The 15672-nt window shown below is 41.4% G+C and overlaps 1 protein-coding gene across 1 annotated transcript; it reads right to left on the bottom strand.

The window, feature by feature from the left end:
- Window positions 1-19: 19 nt before the first annotated feature.
- LMO4 (LIM domain only 4) lies at window positions 20-15670 on the bottom strand. Its single transcript, XM_081008872.1, has 5 exons — window positions 15223-15670; window positions 12311-12549; window positions 5199-5295; window positions 4702-4857; window positions 20-776 (listed from the first exon to the last, which is right to left on the bottom strand). The coding sequence occupies exons 2-5, from the start codon at window positions 12544-12546 to the stop codon at window positions 768-770; spliced, it is 498 nt and encodes a 165-aa protein (XP_080864998.1). The 5' UTR covers window positions 12547-12549; window positions 15223-15670; the 3' UTR covers window positions 20-767.
- Between the last annotated feature and the right edge of the window lie 2 nt (window positions 15671-15672).

Raw genomic sequence — 15672 nt, 5'->3', positions numbered from 1 at the left:
AGTCATACTCAATTACAAGTATTTTCATTTTATGTTTTTATTATTTAAATACACCATACTAGAGCAAATGTCTCTGAAAGTATCACAAATAAAAGTTTTCTTCTTCTTCATTCAGCAAATTAGGAGTAGGTGAAAATTTCTACACAGTAGCTGCTATGAGCTTGATTTTTTTTCTTTTTTGTGTCATGGGAAGTAGCAACATTAGGACAAAAAAAACACTTACATGCATACATACATTGTATTTTACAGAGATACAATAAAAGTGTTTGTGATAGAATATCACAAGAGCCCCATCTTTCCTTTATCTCATGTTCTGAGTTTTGAAACACATTTCCTTACAACACTTAAATATACAAAGAGCAAAGAGAATGTTGTTAAGGTAAAACACAGGGTACAAATTCTGACCAGTGCCCTGCTAATTGTTAATGAGGGTAGAAAGCAGACTCAAAAGCTTATCTTAATTAGCTTCATTAGTCATTTTCCCCACTCCCTCCCCACCCAAAGTTGTTCTCTTCTGGTGGACATTTTTCTCCATTTCCTCTACAGTCTCCCAATAGCCCAGATTCATGGAGTCCTTAATGTTCATTTTCAGTCATTTTAATACACCAATAAATGTGGGAAGGGCAACCAAGAGTAAAGAAGGTGCAATGGCATGGAGCTGGCATTGATGCTAGCTACAAAGGTGACTTGTCTACTGGAGACATGGGATCCATCTGTGATGAACAAAGTTTGAGATGAAGGCACGCATTCTGCAGTACTCTGACCTTTTAGCAGACCTGCAAGGAAATAAAAATGGGCATCTTAGCTAAAATGCTTGATTTGAGTCAAGTGTGACTGGTTTCGCATTCTCCTTATTTGCTTATCTTATTAAATTACTTTCCAACTGCGACTCAATTAAAGGTTTTCTGCAATACTTATCCAAGTCCCTGAAGAGTTCAAACGGGGGAAAACCAAAACAGACCACACTAAAAATGTAATAATAATAATAATAATAATAATAATAATAATGTCCTTTAAGTTTTGACAGCAGCAAGATACATTTATCACAAAGGAAAGATAGAAGCTTCTGATGGGAAATCCTACAGTTACTTTTTTTCTTTTATAAAAGATGCATTTCCCTTGGACAGGGATGAAATGACACGCCTTGCCTTTGAAGCACACAAAGTAAAGTGATCTTCTAAATTAGGAAAAATTCTGTCTAAAGCAAATAAGATACCCTCCCCTAGGCAACGCTAGTTAACATGCTGCATAGCACAAAAGCTAAATATAGACATTTTGGAATATTTTCCTCCCATTTAAGATTCCTCATCTGCTATGTTAGTTAACGTTACATAAACTCTGTAATATACGAAGTCAAACATGTGCCTCCACAGTGATGTGTTAATGAATTGTGATAATTAAAAATGCCTAGCTCGACAGAAATCTAACTTCCATGGATAAAGTAGAAACGATCGACAGTCTTCAAATGCAATCTGTTTGCAATTACCAAAATGAAATAATATATTAGATTTTTATGGTTTTTAAATGACATTTTGAGCTTCCTAGGAAGTTTTTTTTTTTTTACCCTTTCCCCAAGTTACTAAAAGCCTGAGGTCTATTAGTAACTGCAACCCCCCACTTTCAAGCTAATTAAAGTGGTGGAAGCTTGGAGGTTTAATTCCCCAGAGCTGATGCTCAGTGTGAGAAAGGTAATTTGTCTGTCCAGAACAAAGATTAGGGAGCAGCCAGCAAGCATATTTAATAAATGAGCATCAAGTGTCCTCTACTATGGACAGAGACAATACCAATTATGTAAGTACAAGGGAATTGTTGAGCGATATGTAAACTAGAAGATTCTCTGCAACAGACAGAATAGCAAAACGTAACCTAACTCATGCTTTATTTAAAAGTATAGTAGCTAGAGCCAAGCAAATGCTCTGATCATCACCAATGAAAGGAAAACTTATACCTTGTGAAAAGGGTTTTAAGGGTAGGGAGTAGGAAAGAAACTCGATGAGCTTTTAGACAACATTCCTCAGCTACAAAGTGACAAAATCTGCACAGGACATCATAAACATCCATCAAGCACCCAGCTTTTTTGGGGGGGGGGTATTTTACTGTCCATAGTTGGGGGTGGTAGTACAATATTTTGTTTATGATAGTAAGGATATGGTTAAAGAAGGGGTTCATGCTGGAGGCTACAGGCTTCCCATCCCTGCTGGATGGAGTTGATGCCTTCTGAAATAAAGAAGGACTCTGGAACCAGCTTATTAGGGCAACATCAACTCCTGGCCATCATGCAGAAATGATACTAACCACGGCCAGAGCAAACAAATCACAATGCAATCAATGTAATGCCAGAGTTCGCTTGGCCGTCTTCAGGTTGTCCATCACCAATAAAATGCCAATGGGCAAAGCAGAGTATGGGCTACTATTTCTATAGGTGGAATATATAGGGTGCTATATCAGGACTGTTTTCGGGCTCCCCTTAACATTTACTAAAGCAACAAGGCTGTGCTGGGTACTGTAAACAGCAGAGATCAGAAGCACTCCTTGTCCAACGAGTTACAATTCAAATCATAGGGAAGCCAAAGGAAGAGGCTTAAAATGGAGTGTGGAAGAGGGGTGGGAGCAAGTAACACAGCACAACCGCACACAACAGCTTCATTTGTGAAGGGCTTTCTGTGGTGCTAGCAGAACAAGCTTACTGGACTGAGAATTCTAACTTTTCCCTCCGAGTAATGCATAGATTAGTAACCCAAAAATATGCAGTGCCAAAAAAGCACACAATCCGCTTTCTTCCCGGACTCTAGAATCCTATTAAGCTTCAGCCATGAAAATTGGGCTTAAATTATAGTACACCACCCTCACACAACCCCACTTGTGGAACTGATAAGCCACTCACTAGGCCATATTAGTGTCACCCGCTGAGAACATCACTTTGTCGTCCATCCCTCCCTGCATCTTTCTCAGCACCTCGTTGCCTCTTTAACATACTGTAGCTATGCAGTTAATAGCCACAGAATCCAGGCACTGTTCTTATTGAAGTCTTCCTGCACAAAGAGTTACATGTAGGATGAATACAGCTTTGCAGCCCCTGAATCCCTGTTTCTATTCCACACTTATCTCTCCTCTGTAACTGCCAACATTAGTATTACTTTTGCTGAAGCACAGCAAGAACAAAGGCGCCATAAAGCATATTAAACTTTTACTGCATGCACAAAGCAAACGGATACACAAAAAAAGCTGAACTAGATGCAAGAAGTATTCCCTATATTTTAAACAGTTATTTAGAAACAGGGACTTGAGGATAGCACCTGGCCTATAGGGGATTCCAAAACAATATTTAAAGAAGGCAGTCCTCCTAAACTCACTTACACAGGAATAAGCCCTACTGAACTCAGTAGGACTTTTATTGGGAGTATAGAATGCATGAGAGTCCTTAACTACATCTAACATACACACACTTGGTCACTATTAAATTTAGGGCAGCTTTCTAGAATACGTACTTATAGCAATGCACCCCTATTAAGGGGCAAGTTCATGTTCTTCTGAACATATTAAGCCTCTAAAGATTCCCTGATGCTGCAGAATTCATAAGTTGCCGAAGGGTTGCTTTGTTCCTTTCTTTTTTCTTTCTTTCTTTTTATAAAAAAGACTTTATCTTCAAAATTCCTACTAACAGATAAATGTTATTTTTGCTATCCTTGGAACAGACATTAATGAAGTCCCTATTGTAAATCCATAAAGAATTACCAAGTGAAGTGTGCACTTTGTTTCAATGCAATAACTCAGTGCTGTGTGATTGCCTGGGTTAATGATGAAAAAGTCAAATATACTATCAGAGCTGATGGAAAAATCCATCACCAATCTGAAATTAAAATTCATCTGTGGTCAATAAGATTTAATATCCATGCAAGTGGCGCTGTAAAGAGTAAATGAATCAATGTCATCAATACATAATCAGTATGAAATATGATGTGAATAAAATTATGTGCAAGACTTGTGCATTCAGTGTTTTCTGGACCAGTGTGGAATGAACAGTCCCTTAACTGAAGGTTGACAGTAATTATTATAAATTAGGCATAGCAGTTATCAAAATGCACTCACTTGCATAGCTATGGGACTTATTAGGGAGATTAAAATAGATCTAAAAACTGTCCAGTTACAGCAGAGGTACAGGACAACTGTTGATTAAAACTGTTCCCTACTCTGCTAGTGAGTAAGCCATACTACACTTTAATACCAAAAACTAAAGAGACATAACGGACATGAAAAAAATGGTGCTAACAGAAAGTAAAGCATTTTCCTTGAAAATCAAGCCAACTCTAACTGAACCAAAGAATGTAACTATTTTTTAATGCTACTGCAATGATTCTACAAACCACTACTGTGCCATTAGCTTATCTGACTCTAGAATGCTACAATTAAGTACATGCACTTGTTAAGACAGATCCAGATTGTATCCCACAAGTCTTCTTGACGGCCAGAATTGTTTTGGTAAATGCAAACACACACACACACACACACACACACACAGGTTTGACCCAAATTAAACTGGAGTCACTTCACAATCCAAGCACCTCAATGTTTGGAGCTTTACCCCGTTTCACTACATTCCATCGTGTAAAGCCATTTGAAAGATATTCAGTAGTAGGCTGAAAAATGTATTAATCTTGTTTTAACTCTAATAAGGTCCATTAGCAATTGTTCAATATTCACCTTCTGGTCTGGCAGTAGTGGATTGCTCTGAAGTGAATTCAAATGACCATTGATGAGGGCTGTAGGTCTATCATGTTCGCAGAATAAACTGCCATTGATGTAGTGAAACCTGTCTCCAGGGACCAGGCGATTCCGGCAGGTAGAGCACGTAAAACACTGAAATGGGTGAACAAAAGGCAAAGTTAAAACTGGAGGGAGGGCATTAAAAACGCCAAAAAATATTATAATCTGAATTACGGCAAAGTTAAGGGATATATGGGACTTTGGCCAAATACCGGAAGCTGCACCTGTTGGAACCCAAGAATGTGTTCAGACCTGCAGCACAACTAATCACTAGGACAACATATGCAACTTCAAAAGCCTTTCCATTTATGACTAAGCCCGTTTTACGAATTTAGAGCAGAAGCTGCTTTTATTCCAATATAGATCTGTGCACAGGTGCTGCAATATTTGGGGTGGAGGGCGGGGACAGTGTCAGAAAGGCAATTTTTTCCTACCTTAAGATGATAGACATTCCCTTGTGCTCTCATAACCAGCTCACTAGCAGGAATTGACTGCCCACAAGCACTGCAAGCGCCGCTATTTCCAAATAACCTGAAAACAAAAAGGTGATGCTTATTATTTTCTCCCCCCACCTGAGACACTTGTGAATCAAGAAGCCAGTTCTGAAAGAGCCATTTCAACTTGTCAAAATCCACCCCTGAAGCTTGTTTACATACTTTGGGGCGTGATAATTTAAGAGACTGCAACACAAGCCAAATTGCCACAGGAGCACCCTAGACCTCTCAAGACTTGGAAGCACAGGATCTAATAAAATATGAACTTGCATCCAGCAACACAAACCAATTCTGTACAACACTTTTTATCAGATTACTGGGTTTGTCATAAAAAAAGGGACAGAATTCATGACTGGAGTTTAAATGCATTGTGTCCTTGAAATTATATGAAGAACTTTTTTGTACTTTAATCATATCTTGAGAGATGAGTCATCAAAAGGGTTAAGAGGATTTGATTGTATATCTAAGACGACATCATGCTCAGTGTATTGAAACTCCAGTAAACCTCTAGCAGGGCAGAGTTTCCATTAGAAACTCTCGGCTATCCAGGTTGATATATAATGTGTATGGGTTAACCTTTTCAATCATGGTGTCAACACTTTAGATTTGCCTCTGCTCATCTCTTTCATCCTAACCTTCTCTCTCTCTCTTGATAATGAAATGCTTGCTCCAACTTCCCTCTATCTGCTCCTGAGTCCACAATTTAGATTACTTCATCTCTGCTAGCAACAAACTGAATGAAATTTCGATTTGAGCAGAAAGTAATTTACCGGGATCTGGACCCATTTGTCATCATATCTCTCTGGGTGTTTGCTGTATCACTGCAGTTTTCCTATGCAATCAAATGAGACCACAACATCTGCCATGGGGGGGGGGGGAGAGACAGAAGAGGGAAAGCAGAGGAAGGAGGGGGGGAAGGACTGAAGGAAAATATACACAATTCTTCTAATGCATTTAAAGGCACAACATACTGATTTGAGCTACAATACTTTAATGAATATTGATCTCCCACTTTTACAGAATATGTATGCTAGAATTTTAAAAATGGCTTTTTTCTCTCGTTTGCTTTTCTGCAGTTTCTCACTGCACCCACAGCTATTACAATGATGGACCATCTCATAGTGAAGGAAGAATCTGAACTAGCTGGCAGGCTCCCCCTCCCATGGCTTAAGATTTGGGTGCTTTGGGGGGGGGGGGAGAGAGAGAGTGCAATAGCATCTATAAAATAAATGTACTGGTGTCATAATATTAATTATTTCCATTGCCTTTTTTTGCCCAATAGTAAAGTCATACATTCGTGCTTGTGTATCAGTCTGGAGGACGCGTTACTACTGAAAATGCTGTGATCTGAATGTTTGCTGCGTGCCTCCGTATCAAGGAGGGGGGACGAAAATAATTGCTTTGAGTTTTCCAGAATCAGTGCTTGCAGAGGGAGGCTTGTCATGTTCAAACTACTAATTTGCTGTCGCCACTTTATTGAAAATAGCCTGTAAGTTGGTATTAAATGTATCGACTGAACGACAGGGAGAGTAGTAAAACTGCCCCTTAAGATGGCTTTTAATAGGAAGCCTGAGAAACAAATTTTGCAGCAGCATCGATTTGAAGAGTTCAATCAAAACTCCATTTCAAAACTAATTAGTCTGAGATCCGCAACACACTGACACTTTCTTGCGAGTCAGAATGGGTACAAAGGGAAAGCTGAACTAATATACTGCCAAGACCTCCAGCCTAAAAAGGGCTGAACCATCCAGGAAAAAAAAGTAGATGGATGCTATTCTAGCATCTGCTGGATCAGGAGGACCACTTCAAAGTATTTACAAGGACAACCGATTTCACTGAGAGCTTCACTATGTGTATTCTTTCCACCACTCCCCATTATCAGTGGCAACGTTCTAGAAGGAAGTCATTTAAAGAGGCAGCGAGAAAGGCATATTTAGGTCCATCTGCAGAACTGTGACTAAAGTGGCAGCAAAAATTACAACGGAAGCTTTTCTAGAATGGCAAAAGGAAGATCTCATAGCTGTATGAATACTCTCTTCCCATAAGTACACACAGGCACACACCCCTCTTTTAAAGGAGGCAAGACAGAAAAAAAACCCTCTTTCACAGCCTCCTGTGGAAGAGGCGAGGATTTCAAACGCGCCACACAATTTTAAAATCATTTTTAATCATGCTGATTTAACTGTGACACATTCTCTTCATAAAGTATGTGTGTATCATACAAACTTTCCTGAGCAATGGTGGTTGTGCATCTAAATTAAATTTTAATAATTGCAAGTCAAAAATGTAATCCCAAAAGCTACTTGTACCTCATTTTAAACACACACACACACACACACACACACAGCGCCAGCCTCCTTCTAAAAGAATTTGAATTTTTGGAAGTCACAGCCAAAACTAACTTAAGGCAGTCTACATAATCTGCAGGGTTAGGCTACTACTGAAGCAAATGTCCAGGACTTTGCCCGTTACTTTTTTTAGATGCTTTTCTTTTCTTTTCTACTAATGAGAATACTTTTATTTTAAGGCACTTTATCAGAAGCTTCAGATAATTTTTGTTTCACCATGGAGGAAGACAATCATTGTTAACTACCCTCATCCTGAAAAGTTGTTTTTATATGGGTTCTGTGAGAGAGGAGAGTTAATTAGCTAATCAGGGAGACTGTCCAGGACAGTATTTAATTTAAAAGGCTGGAGGCTTTAGGTGCTCAATTAAGTAACTATCGGTCTCAGACTGGACTTTAATGGGCTCTTTTCTCTTTAACTCCAGCAATGGGGGAGAGATACCCCAGGTCAGGCTAATTAAAGCCAGGGGACTCTTTAATTGCGATGACAGAAGTGGTTTCAGTTTCCTCTCTTTGGGTCTTGGAGTCCAAAGAGGTTGTTAATATTTCAACATTTGGGCAACACAATCAATCACCAACACTGAGATGTTCCATATATGGATGAAAGGTCCTACATTTTGCAGCATTATGTAATGCCACCTTAAATTAATCCCAACTCTCTTCCTCATTCAAAACCTTTAGAAGCAGACAGAGGTGATGAGATGGGAACAAGAGGATGTGGGGTGGGGAGCTAGCTGAAAATTTCTATTTATTCAACTGGAACACTTTTAAAATAAACTACAGAAAAGTAAGGTGCAGTGTGGGGATTTTTACCATGCTGTGGAAACCAAACAGCTCTGCACCACAAAGAGTTTTGCATTGCCAGTCCCGCAGTTCAATTTTCCCCTTGCACCTGAAAGGGGTGGGGAGAGGAGAGAGAGGAGGAGAAGGGAGGGGGGCGACATATCTGTACCCAGAAGCATTCAAACTTCCTAGCTGAAAGAAAAGCACATCCAAAGCTACTGATCCAGAAGCAATTGGTTTTCCATCAGATTTCCTATACCGGATCCAAATTCTGTGCCAGCTGTATCAGATGTAACAAAGGCTACGCAAAAAAATTATGCCTACAGCCAAGTCCATTAAAGGTACTTCAGCATAACTACAGCCCAAGCACCTTAAAAGCACCAGAAGCTATTGATACTTAAGGGGGAGGAAGGCGGCTGTGCAAGTGCTGCATTAGAGGGAGAGGGAGAGAGAAGGGGGGAAGAGAGAGGAAAAAATATCAGCCAAATTACGCTTGGTTAATTCAGAGTAACAGATCTGCCCCCAAGTGAATTGGAGGCCTTGAATTAATTCTGTTATGACAAATCAAGATAAACGTTCCCCCTAAATTGCATGCGATTTAATTAATTTTTGAGATCCTGGATTTTTTTTCCAAGCTAATAGTTCACATGCTCCTGTGCTGTCATTGTGCTTGAGTGGGCAGACTTCAAAGTGATATTAAATAACCAACTATTAGATTTACCTAGCACGTCCTATTGGAAAAATGCCATTTAATTACCTAGCCTGTTCAATTAAAGGGACAGCATTCCCTGAATATAGCAGCTTGCTGTTGATTACCAGAAAAATGAACTCGTTGCCTGGCTGCTCCCTCCCTTTCCTCCCCTCCTCAAATGGCTCATACTGTGGACAGACAGCCCACGTGAATGGCAATGAGCAGCAAGGAGAACAGAGAACATCTTTTGCCTGTTGGAATGGGAATCAGGTGCTTGCCGCCCGGCATGTCAAGCACAGTGCCACAAACACTTTTCTTTGGGGGGGGGTGACCATGCTCTCATGATCTAGGCAAGGCTATATGCTCACCTGCCCCCCAACCCAAAAATATATTTCCACTGCCACCTCAGTAGCAAACACCAGGTGGGATATAAGAGATTATAATCATATTAAATAGACATTTGTACAGAAAGAGTTCTCAAGCAGCACTAGCCCTTTAAGAAAAGCCTAGTTTGTTTCTCCTTCCCCACCACCTCTTTCAACCACCACCCCCCCCCCAGCCTATTCTCTCTTGCTCTCTCCAAGGCCAATTTTGTTAATTAAATGTTTTGTTTGCGACACAGCTCTCATTCATTTTGGACACGTCATTCCAGGCAGATCTAAGCCAGGGACGAGATCTCATTAGATAAAACCTATCAGAACTAAGAGAAAATGGAGGAGACACTAATTAAAGCTCTTAATTGTGCAGATTCACTGCCACGCTGCTGCTTTATCTAGAATCTCATAGCTGGGAGGGCTGCCCATCACCCTTCTCCCTTCCAAAAAAATCCTCCCTTTGCTTAGGGTACTTTGGTTGTGAGTTAAGGGGTCAGAGAAGAGTCAATGTATTGCCATTCTTTTACTTACATGAACACCCCACAGCCCTCTGCTGCCAATAAAATCTGTGGCAATCCTTAGATAAGGTAAGGCTGGTTTGGTAAAGCCACTACCCAGATTTAGTTGTAGAGGCCCATAGTGGTGTTTTTTTTTATAAAAACCCAGTTGTCTTGTCCTATGAAGAGACTTCAATCAGTCAGTCCCTATCACCTCAGAGGCTGAATGATCAATTTGTCTCTAAGCTTTACGACAAACATCTCATTGAAAGTCCCATTAAGATCAACTTAATTTCTGCAAGCAGTCAAAAGAACAAAATCACGACTTATTTCTATATATTTTCCTACATGATCCTCAATAAAAACCACACACACTGAAGAGCACTTGTAAAATGGTAGCATCTTGTTTGTTAATAGATTAGGACATGTAGCTACTTATGTCTGAGTCATCAGGGTCACAGATGAAAATGCTGGAACTTTATGTACTTGGGTCAGTAGACCTTTATCCTATGGAACAAATAAGCTTCCAGAAATGCACACTCAAGTATCCATATTTTATTGGACAAGCTATTCAGTTCTAGGGAAGAGTCAGACTGATGGAACAAAATCAGTTCAAATTTACCATCTGATAAAGCACCCTATTTATAATAGCCTATATTAAAACTGTAATAAGTTTTGGCCACACAAAAACCTGAGGCAGAGATTCCAATAAGCTGGCCTGAACTTGCCTTGGGGGTATAGTAGACAACTTCTCTTTTTAATTAGTAGTGATCAGAAGAGGTTTGTTTGATGGTTTTAGTAGAGAGAGACGAAATCTGTACTGTTCATTGAATCTGAACAGTAGTGTCAATTTTTCCACTTCAAACAAACCTCTTTTTCTAACCGTTCTGCTCTATTTAATTAGAATTCTGTCTCACTTATGCAGTTGCTTCGGACAGGGATCAAGAACGCATCGCTGTAAGCCTGCACACACTGATTTTCAAGCATTTACTTTAAAAATCCACACACTTAGCAAAATGAATGCTGCAATCCCTTAAAACCTTTCTATTGCCATTTTGTTTTCTGTATTCTATTTAGCTGATTGAAGGTGCTAGCATAAAGAAGAGCCATTATCAGAACAAGAAAGGGTCTCCTTATTGGTGTCACCGATTCAAAATGCTGTTGCCTCCAGAATCAGAACAAAGTAATATTTAGTATGCAACTTACAGAGTTGTTACATAGTTAAATGTACAAATTCCAGAAGAAATCGGCTCAAAATATTTATAACTAAATATTTGAAAATACGCACAAAGAGATGATTTTAACCACTAAAGCTTGCTCACTCCTTCCAAGAACTGGGATACTTTTTCAAATCTATTCTAAGTATGAAAATCAAGACTATCTAGAAAAAAACTCCATATGCCTTTACCTCACATTCTTTATATGCCAAAGAAGGTGGGAGGGGGCTGTTTAATTACTGGTTGCTGAACTAGAACACCTCCTCAAAGCATTCATGTGCATCAGTCTATCAAGTCATTTACTCAAATTAAATGTGTAATCCTTCAAAATGCCTCCTTTCAAAATGAGTTTAAAGGAGCTTGAGTTCACCTGAAAAGATTGAATGGGCACCTGGACCTCTTAAATTCTTTCTATTAATTGCTCTAAAACTAGTGGGGGTGGGGAGAAGAAACAAACACATTTTTGTTATGCAAAGTGGAGGAGATGCAGAATACTGGATGCAATAAGAAATATTTTAAACATTGATCAAACTATACACATGTTCACTTTTATACTGAAAGATATGCTCCACAGCAATAGGAAAGCATGTATTACCACTGTGTTGGGTGTGCAGAGTTTGGCACAGGAGACGGTCACAGTCCCTCCAACCATTAATCAACTCTTTCACAATGAATACAGAGAATGAGTCATTCCATTTTCATTTAAAGGTGCTTATGCAAATAATAATATAATAAATCAGATACTGAAAGGGTAGCTCTCTCACTGTTTTAGCCTTTTCCCGCCACTGTTCTAGCCAACTCTATGCTTGCTCTCACCCCTTTAGGTTCCAAACAAGCGTCCTTCTGCCCCACTACCATAGTAGCTTTGGGCAGCCAACTGTTTTAAACCGGAACTTCTCTCTTAAAAGTTTAGGATCACTTTAGGAGTTTTGTTCTACCACACCTCTCCTTGAGCCATCTACCAAAGTTTTCTACTGTAAACCAGGAAAGGGATTGTTTCATTAAATCAGGCTTCTAGTTTTGAACTACCCCTTGCAAACAGAGGTATTTCTGGCCTGCAGTTCCTTCTGCTTCATAGGAAAAGTATGGAGTCGTGTATTCAAGAAACCAGCAAACCAGCCTAACTTCCCCTGTGTCTCTCTCACCTGATGTAGTCGTTTCTGCACAGGATCATGCCGCTCTTAGTGTAGCAGGACGTACCAATTTCTCCCAGCTGGGCTTGGCAGCAGGAGCACTTCAGGCACCGGCTGTGCCAATAGCTATCCATGGCATAGAGCAAGAAGCGATCAGCAATCTTCCCCCCGCAGCCTGCACATCTTTTCCATGAGAGGGAGCCACTGGTGACCGGGGGAGGCTGCGAGCTGCTGCCTGGGTTCACCATGGTCTGGATAAGGGAATAAGAAATAAAGAAAAATGAGACGAAGGGGTTGACTCTCAGACTAAGAGCTCTTGCAACCTGCCCCTCCCAGCCCAAGAAAGATGGGGAATAGCAGCAACTTGTTTACTTTTCAGAGCCTTTGTTCTGGGTTAATTAGCTGCCTCCCCTTCCAAGTTGGCTGGTGGTGCTCAATGACAGTTTTAGCTTGCAATACTGCTGTCAAACTTAGAGTGACCCCCGCTTTGTTTGCTGCCAGGAAAGTACACACACCTGGAGTCTCACAGTCTACATGGCCCTCCCAGATATAAATTGCTGGGCCCCACAGTCCTAAAATGAGAATGGCATAAAAAAACAGCCAGAGTGAGGCCACAATCCCTGACCACAACTCTTGGGGAGCGCAGCTGTAGCTCACCAGCTGGGAATGATTCTGGGGATTGTTTGGTTCTATTTTACAGGAGAGGCAAGTATAAGCTCCGGAGAAAACTGTGAGAAAGTTGTGAAACTAGTTTTTCAAGGTCTCCCTTTTCATGCTATTGTTATCTGCAAGGGCTCAGCCAGGATCGTCCCTATTTATTTATTTATTTATTTATTTCTTCAAAAGATCAAATGAAAGTGGGGTCCTCCTCCCAAAGGACGCTTTACTGGATAATAATAGATCACTTAACTTTCAGAAGCCTGTTAACTTCCTATACAAACACATCTACTTTTGTCTCACTAATCTGCCCTTGATCAGCAATTTAAATGCTAAGCGCTTTGTTGCCCTTAAAAAAAAAAAAAAGTTTTGCGTAAAAGCAGAGAGGCAGAACAATCAAGCATGCCCCACTCAGGAAACAGCTAGCATGGCTGGCTGTAAAAGTGCTGCTTGGGGAGGGGTGGAGGTGGAAATAGACACACATACAAACCCACAAGTGTGTTTCTCACTTTCTAATAAATGCTTTGTACAAGCAGGGCAACAGGGAGATTAATAATGGAACCAATTCATAAAGCTTACTCCAAACTGATTAATTTGCTCTGCCTCAAATCCAGTAGTCGAACAGGCTACTGTTCAGTCATTTGCACTATAAAAAGATCAAGTTATTTACTGCCAATTAAGCAGTGTGTTTTCCCTTTGTCCTTTGTAAGCTGTCCATGCTCAAGCTAAAGCATCTGGCTGTTTGCTAAGACATATACCTCTGAAGCAAAAGAGTGAAGAGGAGAGGGCAAACTTTTCCTGCCACTTAGTAGCCCAACTAAGTTACAACAGAAGCTTCAGGGTCCTTAAAATAGGCCACTTTAAAAAAAATTAAAAGGACCAAACAAAACAGGATTTCCTTCAAAATAACTCCTGATCATATGTTCAGTTGACCACACAATAAACCAGACTGCGAACTGCACCAATTAAGACTGTAACTAAAAACCCCGAGACTTGGGAAAGAGAACCACTCTAAAAGCCATTAGCATTGCATTTCTCTGAATGCATCATATACCTTTATGTAAATTGATTTCTGATGCATTTAACTCATGGAATGGCCTTTTGTTACCATTTCCAGCAATATGAATCTGCATTTCTTACTTCTGATTAAAAGCAAAAAGGACTCCTAAAGTATGTTAAACCTACTTCCCATCTTTCCAAGACCAAAAACACCCCACACAAGCCCCACTGCCTTGCTCCCACCCACCCTGTCTTTGTTGAAAGGTAAATATTATATATAAAAGGAAATGCTACACTGACAGAAGCATCCAGTAACCCCATTAAGCTAAAGCTCTTAAGGACAAGCAATACCTTAATGCTGATTAAATCTAAAAGAGATGAATCAAGAGGACTGACCAGAAAGTGACTCCCTTGATAACTAAGGACGGGCCCTCATCAAGTTTCATTTGGAGTTGGGGGGGTGGGGGCAGAGAAAGAGAAGGAAAGCTTTTAACTTAAATAGGCTTACTCTGGTAATTACACAGCCAAGCAATTTAGGTCCTGGAACAGAGGCAATGAAACAGAAAGGAGAGCTGGCAGCTAGAGGCAAAACACACACCCCCTCCCTCCTTTTAACAACGTCTCTGGTGATTTTAATGGAGACCAAGGGAGGGACAAGCGTAGAGCTTGCAATTTGTAGTACCAAAAAAAAATAAAAATGGATGCTTAATTCACGGCTTGGTTTTAATTAGGTTGATTCATCAGATTTCCCCTGAACAAAAAGGAGGAGAAAAGGAGGGGGGGAGAGAGAGAAAGAGAAAGGAGAGTGAGAGAAGAGAGCAAATACCTCACTTAAGATTATTCTTTCTCCCTTTCCTCCTCCTCCTCCAAACCTGCCACTGTTTCAAAATAAGTGGGGTTTTTTTACTACAAAGAAAGTGGGCGACCGTTCCTCCCACCTCCTCCGCGACTCCCAGGCAGAACCGGGCGGGGGGGTGTTGGAGAGAGAGAGAAGCAGCGCGGGGCAAAGCAGGCAGCCTTTTGTACCGCTACGCCGGGCTGCGGGCGGCCCCGTCGCCGCTTGGCTCCCGGGAGGTGCAGCCACTTTTCTCCCCCCCCCCCATCTGATTCCAGGCGATGGCGGGGGTGGCCGTGTTTACTTCCCACTCCGGACCGCAACGAAGTGGGGGGGGGGGAGGAAAGGAGAAACAGCTACAATCATCCAAAAGAAAAAAAACAACGCACCACCAAGCAGCTCTCTCTCTCCACTCCCGCGCCCACGATCTTACCTGTTTCCCCTCTATGGTGCAAGAGGCCGTGGACAACGTGGCTGTAGCTTCGGGAGAGCTCTCGCAGGGGGAGACCGGCGGGTTGGTGCTGGTGGGCTGGCCCGGCTCGATCCCGATTGATATTCGGAGCAAACCCAGCGCGCTCGCCGGGCTACGCGGAGCAGCAACCCTCCGTCCGGGTCAGGGAACTGCAAGCAGCCCCGGGCTGGGAGGGAGGAGGTGGTGGTGGTGGTGGTGTTGGAAATGTCCGGGAAGCGTTTGCTCCAGCCCTCCTTTCCTTTCCTTCCTTGCTGCTGCTGCTGCTTCGTCCTACTCTCGCTGCTTCCCCTCGAGGGGAGATGCAGAGCTGGGTTGTTGCTGCTGCTGCAAAAGGCGAGCACGGGCGGCGGCGCCGACGCCGCTCTCGCTGCTGCTGCAATAGCTGGGTTAAGTTTTGGCAGATGTGGCCGC

The sequence above is a fragment of the Podarcis pityusensis genome, assembly GCF_964106645.2.
Source record: "Podarcis pityusensis genome assembly, chromosome: 6".
In the NCBI taxonomy this organism is placed as follows: Eukaryota; Metazoa; Chordata; class Lepidosauria; order Squamata; family Lacertidae; genus Podarcis; species Podarcis pityusensis.
The sequence above is the reverse complement of the archived record's forward strand: the minus strand, read 5'-3'. Positions and strand labels throughout refer to the sequence as shown.

What these genes read in the sequence shown, in the direction of transcription:
- LMO4 (XM_081008872.1), bottom strand. Translation starts at nt 12,546, where the DNA reads ATGGTGAACCCAGGCAGCAGCTCGCAGCCTCCCCCGGTCACCAGTGGC. An exon ending in TGCAGAAACGACTACATCAG is followed by an intron (nt 5,296 to 12,310) that starts GTGAGAGAGACA and finishes TTTTGTTTTCAG; the next exon opens with GTTATTTGGAAATAGCGGCG. An exon ending in GGAATGTCTATCATCTTAAG is followed by an intron (nt 4,858 to 5,198) that starts GTAGGAAAAAAT and finishes CACCCATTTCAG; the next exon opens with TGTTTTACGTGCTCTACCTG.